The sequence below is a fragment of the Arvicanthis niloticus genome, chromosome 26 (assembly GCF_011762505.2).
Source record: "Arvicanthis niloticus isolate mArvNil1 chromosome 26, mArvNil1.pat.X, whole genome shotgun sequence".
Lineage (NCBI taxonomy): Eukaryota > Metazoa > Chordata > Mammalia > Rodentia > Muridae > Arvicanthis > Arvicanthis niloticus.
This window is the reverse complement of record NC_133434.1, coordinates 9,104,357-9,115,723: the sequence shown is the minus strand read 5'-3', so window position 1 is coordinate 9,115,723 and position 11,367 is coordinate 9,104,357. Positions and strand designations below refer to the sequence as shown.

The 11,367-nt window shown below is 47.0% G+C and overlaps 1 protein-coding gene and 1 non-coding gene across 2 annotated transcripts; both read right to left on the bottom strand.

Annotated features, from left to right (window-relative positions):
• Positions 1-313: 313 nt before the first annotated feature.
• On the bottom strand, positions 314-4,478 carry Hspa8 (heat shock protein family A (Hsp70) member 8). Its single transcript, XM_076924781.1, has 9 exons — positions 4,164-4,478; positions 3,396-3,605; positions 2,910-3,115; positions 2,623-2,775; positions 1,984-2,539; positions 1,573-1,775; positions 1,151-1,349; positions 835-1,067; positions 314-588 (listed from the first exon to the last, which is right to left on the bottom strand). Exons 2-9 carry the CDS (start codon positions 3,598-3,600, stop codon positions 403-405), a joined length of 1,941 nt encoding a protein of 646 aa, XP_076780896.1. The 5' UTR covers positions 3,601-3,605; positions 4,164-4,478; the 3' UTR covers positions 314-402.
• On the bottom strand, positions 1,847-1,936 carry LOC143439468 (small nucleolar RNA SNORD14). Its single transcript, XR_013107691.1, has one exon. It is a non-coding gene; the product is annotated as a small nucleolar RNA SNORD14 (small nucleolar RNA).
• Positions 4,479-11,367: the final 6,889 nt, after the last annotated feature.

The window sequence follows — 11,367 nt, the reverse complement described above, 5'->3', positions numbered from 1 at the left end:
AAAAATAGGCTGCAGATGGACCTCAGTTAATACTTTCCTAGTTTTAACACTAACTGGTTAATGTAACTTGACTTCCCCAAGCTATCAGGTTTTGGTGCAGGACTGGAACAAGGCTGGCCACTAGGTGGCAGCTAAACACTAAATTACATAAAACAAGTGAACTACTTGGAAAATAGGGGCTTTTCATTCACTCAACCCCATTATAGTGAAACTGTCTAGCCTGAGGCCTGACTTAAGAGCAAACCACTCATGAAGTAGCAACCAAGACCCTGTCAACCAGCTTCTTACATTTAACTCAGTCAGGACAACTGTATGGTGCCAATTTAAATAATTTTATTATTATTCCATGTTACTTGTTTTGGGTCCCTGTGGAACGAAGCTACACCCTCTACTTGGACTGACTTAATCCACCTCTTCAATGGTGGGGCCTGAAGAAGCACCACCAGATGGAGGAGCTCCCCCACCAGGGAAGCCACCTGGCATTCCTCCTGGCATGCCACCAGCACTCTGGTACAGCTTGGTAATGATGGGGTTGCAGACTTTCTCCAGCTCTTTCTGCTGATGCTCAAACTCTTCCTTCTCTGCAGTCTGAGAGAAAAAAATATCAAATTGTTAATAAATATCCAAATAATTTGGGGGGCCTGCCAACTAAACTTACATATTACAAAAACCCCTGGTTCCTTAGCTAAGAGTCACTCAGACATCCAAGGAAGGTAACTGCCAACACTGTCTTCTGTTCTGGTGGAAACCGCGAATGTTTGGACCATTCATCATAGTGACCCCTTCTCAGCCCTGTTCTGAGCATCTACTTCCTCTTACTGGCAAAACACATACCTGGTTCTTATCCAGCCAGCTGATGATCTCATTGCACTTGTCAAGAATCTTCTGCTTGTCCTCATCGTTGATCTTGCCTTGAAGTTTCTCATCTTCAACAGTAGCTTTCATGTTGAAGGCATAGGACTCCAGTGAATTCTTGGAGGAAACCTTGTCTCTCTGCTTCTCGTCCTCAGCTTTGTACTTCTCAGCTTCTTGGACCATGCGCTCAATATCCTCCTTACTCAAGCGGCCTGATAAGAACAAAGAATCATTAGGGTCATTAGGGTGTCTTAAAAGGACACTTCTACTCGGAAATACTGTGTATTACACTCACCCTTGTCATTGGTGATGGTGATCTTGTTCTCCTTTCCTGTGCTCTTATCTACAGCAGAAACATTGAGGATGCCATTGGCATCAATGTCAAAAGTAACCTCAATCTGAGGAACCCCACGGGGTGCTGGAGGTATGCCTGTGAGCTCAAACTTTCCCAGCAGGTTGTTGTCCTTGGTCATGGCCCTTTCACCTTCATACACCTTGAAGAAAAAAAAGCAAAAGAAATTAAGATATCTGATTTAGAAATTACTGTGGCTTAAGCTCAATTTGGGGAAGATCAGTCGCTCAGACATCCAAGGAAGGAACTAGCCAACACAGGGTTTCTGGTGGAAACTACGAATGGTTTTGGAATCCGTCATCACAGCCGACAAACACTTCCCTGGGTTTTCTATACACAAACTACACAAAATTCTAGGAACACACCTGAATGAGTACACCTGGCTGGTTGTCAGAGTAGGTGGTGAAAGTCTGTGTCTGCTTGGTGGGAATGGTGGTATTGCGTTTGATGAGGACAGTCATGACTCCACCAGCAGTTTCAATACCAAGGGAAAGAGGAGTGACATCCAAGAGCAGCAAATCCTGAACATTCTCAGACTTGTCTCCAGATAGAATGGCCGCCTGGACAGCTACAAAAACAGGAAGAAATGTTAGCAACAATTCATTGTAACTTTAATCACTTTAACATAGTTAATTTCATTCGCTCAGACATCCAAGGAAGGAACTAGCCAACACAGTAAGCATTTCTGGTGGAAACTACGAATGGTTTTGGAATCCATCATCACAGCGAGTCTGACAGGACTTGAGACTGTAAGACTATGTAAAGGCTGTATTTACCTGCACCATAGGCAACAGCTTCATCAGGGTTAATGCTCTTATTCAGCTCCTTTCCATTGAAGAAGTCTTGCAGAAGCTTCTGAATCTTGGGGATTCTGGTAGAGCCACCCACCAAGACAATATCATGGATCTGTGACTTGTCTAGTTTGGCATCTCGAAGGGCCTTCTCTACTGGGTCCAGTGTGCCACGGAACAGGTCAGCATTCAATTCCTCAAATCGAGCCCGGGTAATGGAGGTATAGAAGTCAATTCCCTCATAGAGAGAATCAATCTCAATACTGGCCTGGGTGCTGGAGGAGAGGGTGCGCTTGGCCCGCTCACAGGCAGTGCGGAGACGTCGGACAGCTCTCTTGTTCTCGCTGATGTCCTTCTTGTGCTTTCGCTTAAACTCAGCAATGAAATGGTTGACCATTCGGTTGTCAAAGTCTTCTCCACCCAAGTGGGTGTCTCCAGCTGTTGATTTGACTTCAAAAATTCCATCCTCAATAGTGAGGATTGACACATCAAAAGTGCCACCTCCCAAGTCAAAAATCAGCACATTCCTTTCAGCTCCGACCTGTCAGTGAAGTTAATATAATTGAGCTCAGGCCTGTTTCTGGCAATTTAACCCTAACCAAAAATTGTCCTTGAAACACCTACCTTCTTATCCAAGCCATAGGCAATAGCAGCAGCAGTTGGCTCATTGATAATTCGAAGGACATTGAGACCAGCAATAGTTCCAGCATCTTTTGTTGCCTGGCGCTGAGAGTCATTGAAGTAAGCTGGCACTGTGACCACGGCATTGGTAACAGTCTAGAAAACACAATGAATAATTGCACAATTATCTGGTTAGCAAATTCCAGCACTGATCAGGATGTCTCAAAAAAAAAAAAAAAAAAGGGGGGAGCCCAGCCCATAAATGACTATTGTTAAAAAAATATACCCACCTTTCCAAGGTACGCCTCTGCAATTTCCTTCATCTTTGTCAGAACCATTGAGGACACTTCCTCTGGGTAGAAACTTTTTGTCTCCCCTTTGTATTCGACTTGGACCTTGGGCCTGCCTGCATCATTCACCACCATGAAGGGCCAGTGCTTCATATCAGACTGAACAACCGCATCATCAAACCTACGTCCGATCAGACGTTTGGCATCTGTAAAACAGATGTACGCATTACACCTCTTTACAATCCTTAGTAATTATCGCTGCAAAAAAGAAAAATACCCAAAGATGGCCATTTGGTCTGTCTGGATGGGTGCAAGCTCGAGTACAGGAAGTCAAGGCCCTTATGTAGTAAAACCGTGTGGCCCTGCACTGTCAAATTTAAACAGCCGCAATTACCTCTAGGGCTGCAATAGTGTAAAGTCTTGTTTCTACCTCCCAGATTTCCTGCCACCCAGCCACCAATAGCACAAAATATACTGTCGCCTTACCAAAAACTGTGTTGGTGGGGTTCATTGCAACCTGATTCTTGGCCGCATCCCCGATTAATCGTTCCGTGTCAGTGAAAGCAACATAGCTCGGCGTGGTGCGGTTACCCTGGTCATTGGCAATGATTTCCACCTTTCCATGCTGGAAGACACCCACACACGAGTAGGTGGTGCCAAGATCAATGCCTACTGCAGGTCCCTTAGACATGGTTGCTGGAAGAAAAAAAAAGAACCCTCAGCATTCACCTCCCGCTTCCCAGACTGCAGTTGATCGAGTCTGGACTCGTAGCCCCAGACCTATCCCCTGAAGCCACGCAGAAGGCTCATGGCAGCAACTGCTGCAGTTGGGGTAGCCTGTGCCAGGCTTGGCACAGCCCATCTGAGGCTTGAAGCAACCATCTGTCCCTTAAGGTCTGCGACAATGGTTGAGGAGCACGTGGCCATCTCCGAGTGTCCCCCCCCCCATGCCCCCAGGACCTCAGACTGCGGGAACCAAAAAGATCGCCTTTTCCAACCGTGGGACCCCTGCCTTGTGGGCACCTGGAACCCCTTTTCTTTGAGCCAGACAGGAAAGAAGAGGCCCAGGCGCCTGCGGCTCCCCTCCCCCGCCATGCGGAGCCTTAAGGCCATGGCGGCGCCGCCCTGACTCAACCCATCCTCCCATTCAGCTGCAGCCTCCGGCTCCGGGGGCGGCGGCCTACGCCGCTGAGTCATCCCACCGACTCCTGCACCACCCCGGCCACCCACGGCCACCCGGGTCCCGCGCCTCACCTTCCGTGTAGGCCCGGCTGCGCTGACGATGAGACCACACAAATGCCCGACAAGCTGCCTCCGCGTTCAATGAGACCGGTTTCCGCCCGCTTCACTGTCTCTTATACCCTGTCTTAGAACCTTCCAGAAGGGTTCCGCCCCATCCCGCTGCCGATCATCGCTCCTTGGCCAATGGGCGACCGGGTGCTTCCGCCTGCACGAATCGAGACCCGGAACGCTCTCCTAGGTCCCGCCTCCGCCCCGCCCCGCCTCGCGATGACGCACGACCGCAGCGTTCTGGAACTTTCACGCTCGCCCCCGCTCTCGGAACGGCCCGGGGGAAAGGGGAGGGCGGGGCGCCGATAGCCCGCGCGCGGGAGTCCTCTGTCACTCAGCGCCCGTGGGGGAGGGGAGCGGGTCGGCAGCGAGCACGCATGCGCGACCCGTCGGCGCAGGCGGGCGGGGGCGGAAGGAGGCCCGGGGAGGAGGGCGGGTACATTCGCAACGGACCAATGGCAGCAGCGTTCGGCGCCATCGGTCCCTCTCGGGGCCCTGGGCCGCCCGAAAGAAGCGCCTGAGGGAGGGGGAGTCCGGGAAGAGAAGACGGAAGTGGGGCGAGGACAAAATGGCTGCGAAGGTTGTTGCGCCCCTCCCCCACCCGGCCCTCGGTCCTTCTCCCCGAGTCCGGCCGTTTCCCGGCTTCGGGCATCGTCCACCCCGGGTTTCCGAGCCTGAGACTAAGGAGCACCTACTAGGGCTCGTTGTTTTGTGGCGCCTCGCTCGTGGGAGGCTCGGTCGTCCCGCGATCTCCTTTGCTGGACCCCCCCACCCCCAGCAAAATAGAACACGTCCATCCCCACCCCCATTGCGGAGGCTCGATATGTCTGGCTTGTCGCATGTCCCCAGGATCCCCGTTTGTGATCCTCTGTAAAAGAAATGGCCCGGTCCTCTCGGCTGACCCCCGAGCCGAGCGCCCCTCCCCACCTCCGGGCTAGGACAGCCCGGCCTCTCTCTGTCCCCTCTCTGTCCCCCGACATCGGTTTATGGAATGAATAACTAAATGTACGAAAGGGCATTTATAATATTTTAAATATTATATTTATTTATAATATTTTTTCCCTTTTGTGGGTGAGCTAGGCATTGGCAAGCCTGGTTTCCGGCAGCCCCGTGTCCTTGATTGAGTGATCGCGACCTTTTTATTTTCAGTAACATGAGGTAATGTCTCTCCTGACTTGACTTTTACCAAAAATTAAGCGCCCGACCGCGCAGAGTCCTTGAAAACGTGACTGAGCCAATGGCCTGAGCCGGTGCCTGGACTCTGAAACCGCAGTGCTTGGAGGCAGGGCGTTCCGGGGGCCTTGTCACACCAAGCCCAGTCTCTCTAGCACTTTCCACGTGTCCTTTCACATAGGCAGGGAGCGCAGCTATTTATTAGTTAGATAGGTTGTTTTTTTTTTTTTTTTTTAAGAATACTGAAACAACTTTTGGTTGCAGCGTTTGAATTGGAAGCTCTCCAGACCATGTGAGGAAGGCTAGCAGAAGACCGGGGACTCTTTGTCCTTGTCAAAAGCTAGTAATCACTAAGACAAAAGTCATAAATTTTTTCCCCCCTCTGGTATTTGTATCTTGGGAGGAATGTTAGCTTGGAGTTCGTGGAGGGACGTACTTGACTCTTGTTACAGTTCAAGAAGTTCGTTTTAATAAATGCTTTTCATGCAAACATAAAGCGGACATTATATATGTAAAATGCTTCTTACAGCATGTGGTTATCAAAACAACTCTCTAAGGTATGTAGTACCCCCATATTAGAAACCTGGGGAAAAGTGAAACACAGGGACATTACTTGTAGGAATAGACACAACTGGTTTTTCTTGGAATCATCACCTTCACTTTTTTTTTTAAAGCTAAGGTTTAACAGGGTGGGGCGGTTCAAGCTTTTAGTTAGCTCTCAGGAGAAGAGGGATCAAAAGCTCTATTAGACAGAACTTGGGATATATGAGACTGTCAATCTGTAAAAAAAAATTTTTTTTTTAAATTTAGAGCCTCAGTTTGTTTCAGAAGAGTACTTTCTGGGAGGTGGGTGGTACAGGCCTGTGACCCTTGTTACTCCAGAGGCTGAAACAGGAAGAAAGCTCAAGACCTTCCTGCCTGCCCTGCCCTAATCAAAGGCTTGCCTGAGCAACTCAGTGAAACACCACCCCCACCCCACCCTCTCAAAATAAGTCAAATGGAGGCAGGATAGGAAGACAGGAGATGCTGATAGAAGGTCAAAGCTGCCCCTCGCCTAGCAATCCGATTGATGGCTCTCTTGCCAGTGGAAAAACAGGAATCCCAGCAAAATTAATAACTCCTTAGTGCCCTGGTACCTTCCTAGACGGTAGCCTGCAGTCTTCAGGAATCTCACCAGAAACCCGCTTCACTGAAAAGACTCACTCACTCTCTGGTGCCATCTTAGTCGCTCCAGGCTTCGCTTTATCAGATGGCAATTCCAGTTGAGGCATCTCAGGCGCCCACCTATGATCTCACTTTATCAAGAGACAGAAAGTGGGGAGGGGAAATTTCAGGACCTACAGAACAGGGCGTTATAGATTAGTGCTGCTTCAGCCTTGATCAAAAAAAGCTTCCCTCTGCCGAGAATGGTGTTTACTGCTGAGTACAATCGCCTGGTTGGGGTGCTCAACCTTAAAGGGATGTCATATCACCCCGCAGACTTAGAAACATGAGGGAAAAGGGGGTTGAAAGAAGAAAGTGCCAGATGCTAGGCAGAGGGTTATGAAATCCTGGGCATGACATGGCAGTGGCACTCATGAAGTCAGTGGCTGTCATTGCTGCATGGGGTCTGTACAAGACTGATCCCCTAAATAGTCACAGATGGGGGAGGAGCTCAAGGGACTCTGCCTCACCCAGGGAGCAAATGGCCTGATGGTTGCTGGTGGAGAGGAAGTCTGTCTTCAGTGAGTAACCACTGGTGTGAGTAAGCCTTGCTCCAGCTCCTAAGTGCACACTTGGGCCCACAGAGGCAGCCTTCATTAAGTCCTGTGGGTCACAAAGTAAAAACAGAAGTCTCGAAAGTGGAATGGGGAACATTTTAATGAAGATTTATTTTAATTGCTGTATCTATGTGTGAGGGTGTCAGATAGCCTGAAACTAATCACAAGTGGAGGTGAGGTATACATTTCTAGGGCTTCAGGCCAGATGAATGACAGCTAAATTCCAGTCCCAAGGCCAATAAGGTAGAACTCTGGTCTAGTGTGATCCCCAACACCTCACAAGCACACACCCCTGCACATACTCACCACACACACACATGCACAGAAATAGTTTTTAGACAGCAGAACAATTGCCCTCTGCCCTGGTCACTCAAAATGTGCTCTAGGGTTTGAACTGTTTTTACTATCTATCGAAAGCACAAAAGACCAGCAAGATAGTTCAATGGGTAAAGTGTTTACCATGCAAGCCTGAAGGCATGAGAAATGATTCTTGGAAGAGAGAGAGAGAGAGAGAGAGAGAGAGAGAGAGAGAGAGAGAGAGAAGACAAATGAGCTGAATCCTTCCGGGTTGTACTCTACATCAACACGTGCGTGCATCATGGTGGGAATGCTCCTTCCATTATAAAAAAATAAAAGTATTGACCAAATAAAAGCATAAAATATAATGAATGTTGTTTCTTTGCTTCTAGCTGCTTAGGGTTTCAAACAGAAATTTTACTTATTCAAGATCTGAAATTAGCCAAGCATAGTAATGTAGACTTACAATCGTAGCACTCAGGAGGTGGAGACAGAAAAAACAAAAACAAAAAAACCCCACTAATTCTAGGCCATCTTGGGCTACCCATTGAGACTGTTTAAAGAATAAAAAAATAAACAGTGCTTGTACACACCTGTAAATCCCAGCACTTAGGAAGCAGAGGCCTATAGACCACTTCAAGTCTGAAGCCAACCAAGTCCACACAGTGAGACCAACCCTCTATCCTAGTCTGCTTTCTATTGCTGTGACAAACACTGTGACCAAAAGCAGCATGAGAAAGAAAGGGTTTAATTTCTCATATAGCTTATAGTCCATCCAAAGGGAAATCAAGGCAGGAACCTGGAGGTAGGAATGAATCAGACACTAGGAGAATGCTGTTCACTGGCTTACTCTCCATGCCTTGCTCAGTCTGTTTTTTTTTTTAGAGGACTCAGGACCACCTGCCCAAGGGTGGTACTACCCACAGTGGACTGAGCCCTTCCATATAAACTATGAATCAATAAAATGTCTCACACACTGTTCTGATGGAGGTAATTTCTCAATTGACATTTCTGCTTCTCAGTGACTCTAGCTTGTGTTGACAAAAAAAAAAGAAAAAAAAAAACAAAAACCACTCCCTCCTCCTTCTCACCCCCCCCCCCCAAAAAAAAAAACCTAACCAACATATCGTCTCTAAAAAAATTAAAAATCAAGGCTTGGGTGCTTGGGACTTGTACTGGAAAAGTTTGGAGCATGGGGTTCTGACTCGAAATCGAGTCATGGTTTACACTGTTGCGTGCCTGTGATGTGGCATACAACACTGCTCAGCTCTAGTTTAAGTGTGTGGCGGACACAACTGGTTTAATTCGTGACAAGGTCAGGTACAGGAGCACGTGTCTGCACCCAAAATGCAGGGGCAAGAGGATTTGAGTTGAGCTACAACTCAAACTACAGCATGTTTACCTCAAGCCTTAAGAGGCCAGAATTGGCATGGTTCTCATTTTGTAGATGTGGAATGGCTAAGTGGTTAAACCACCGGTAAACCACAAGGTCATTGTCAAATCAGGGTTTCTGTCTGTCTGTTTGTCTTTGTTTTTCTTTAATCTAAAATGTGTTTATTGGGATGGCTTCCCTTTTATCAGTTTTTAGCTCTGCTTCCTCCAGAGGGGACTTCCTTCTATAAGTAAGCCTTGTCTTTTCTCCTGAAGCCTGCTGCAGCCAGCGGAGAAGCTGACACATAAGGCTGACTGTGTCTGTACCTGGCTGAAGACCATGGACTTTCTGTGGCATCCCTGGCAGCTCACTTCCTTGAACCAGGAATGGGCTCTGCACCAGGCATGTCATCTTGTGTTTTTCTCTTCTCTTCTGGGAGGGAGTGAAGTCAGCTCTTTGTGAGAAGCATGTTTTCCTGGAATCAGGGGTTTAAACTCAGGTTGGCTGGAGTATCTGTCTTTTTTGGTTTTGTTGTTAAAGATGTATTTATTTCTTTTCATATATGTGAGTACACTGTCACTGTCTTCAGACACACCAGAAGAGGCCATCGGATCCCATTACAGATGGTTGTGAGCAACCATGTGGTTGCTGGGAATTGAACACAGGATCTCTGGAAGAGCAGTCAGTGCTCTTAACCACTGAGCCATCTCTCCAGCCTGTATCTGTCTTTTTAAAACATTTGTTTTATACTACCTAAAGTTCCAACATTCATAGAAAAGGGAAATAAATTCCATTCAACTGAAGACTGGACCTTTGTGGCTTTCATAGTGTCTCAGAATCTTGAGATCCATGAGATGTCAGCCAGCCCTGGAATGTCTTATCAGCCGGGAGCATATAATCTTGTGCAGTGCCAGAGAGTGGAAGGCACTTGGACTTTGCAGCTACATCTGAATTTAAATTCCAGGCATTCTCTTGTGTGGTAACAGAGAGATAATTTCAGCCCCCTGCCCCCCCTCTTTCTGCTCAACATCTTACCATGTTGGCTTGGTACTCAGTATTTAGCCTCGAACTCATAGCAATTCTCCTGCCTCAGTCTCCTGAGTTCTGTGATTACAAATGTGAACAACACTCAAAATTTCTGCTTCTCTTCCTACAGAGCAAAGCCTTCCAGAGCCATAGAGGTTAAACAAAATGTGCAGTACTTTTTAGTACTTTTTTTTTTTTTTTTTTTACTTTGTCTATCAGTTGGTTTCCTTTTTGTCCCTTGGGGTTCTTAAGTCTGGAAGTGTCAGAACATTTAGGACATTTAGTTTATGGAACATTTAGTTCATGGAAACTCTGAATTTGTCATGCGATTACTATTTAATGCTTGTCTACTAAGGCAGGCAGTACAGAAAGGCCGGGGGCTCCCAATTTATACTGTCTAGAATACACACAGGATTCATAGGCGTTTGCGTTCTCTGATATCGAAGTTACTTATATGGATGCATCCTTTAAAATTCTGACACAAGGTCTTACAGAACTGCCTAGTCTGGGCCTGAGCTCTCTGCAGCCTAGGGAGACTTCAACTTCCAGTTCTGTCTCATCCTGTGAGTCCCGTGGATCACAAGCTTGAACCACCAGGTCCAGCAGGAGCAGGCTTTACAGGTACGAATCTGTAAAATCGTTCTGCTATGTCATCATAGGTAATTGTTTCATAAGAACAGTGTGGTGGTACCACCAATTAAAGAAAATTCCAAAGGAATGACTCAGACTACTGTAACATATTAGCTAGTATGCAAATACTAAGTACATCATTCTGAGGTAGACAGGCTTTGGGGTTTGTTTGTTTGTTTGTTTGTTTCCTTTCTAAGGGATTTAAGTTTAGAATTGACTTTTTTGTTTGTTTGTTTGTTTTTGTTTTGTTTTTGGTTTTTGGTTTTTTTCGAGACAGGGTTTCTCTGTGTAGCCCTGGCTGTCCTGGAACTCACTCTGTAGACCAGGCTGGCCTCAAACTCAGAAATCCGCCTGCCTCTGCCTCCCAAGTGCGAACTGACTTTTTTTAAAAGATTTATTTTATGCATATGAGTACACTTGTGATCCCCCTGCCTCAGCATTGAGAGTGTTGAAATTACTGTGCTACTCTATCTAGCTCAAGCTAAGAATTTAATTAAATGGTTTGTGTGTGAATGGTGTGGTACTTAAAGCTGGGCATCACAGATAGTAGGAAAAAATGAGCTGCTTTGTAATTACAGAGCTCGGCAGGTGGAAACAGGATACCAGAGCAAGCTGGAACCAGCCTTGGGTCTCCATGAGCACAGGGGCACAGGAACCCAAACATGCACAGCCCCCACTCCAAAAAAAAAAAAAAGGAATCAGCAGCAAGTCAATCATTTTCAGAATAGGCCATGGATAATGTTATCAGCATTTGCTAGTATTTCTGAGGCCTTGGGTTCAATTTCTAGCACTAAATTAAAAACAAAATCAAAAGAACCAAAGAGATGGCTCTGCAGGTAAAGGCACTTGCTACCAAGCCTGGGTTCTGTCACTAGAAGCCACACGATAGGAGGCGAAAACAAGGTGGCGC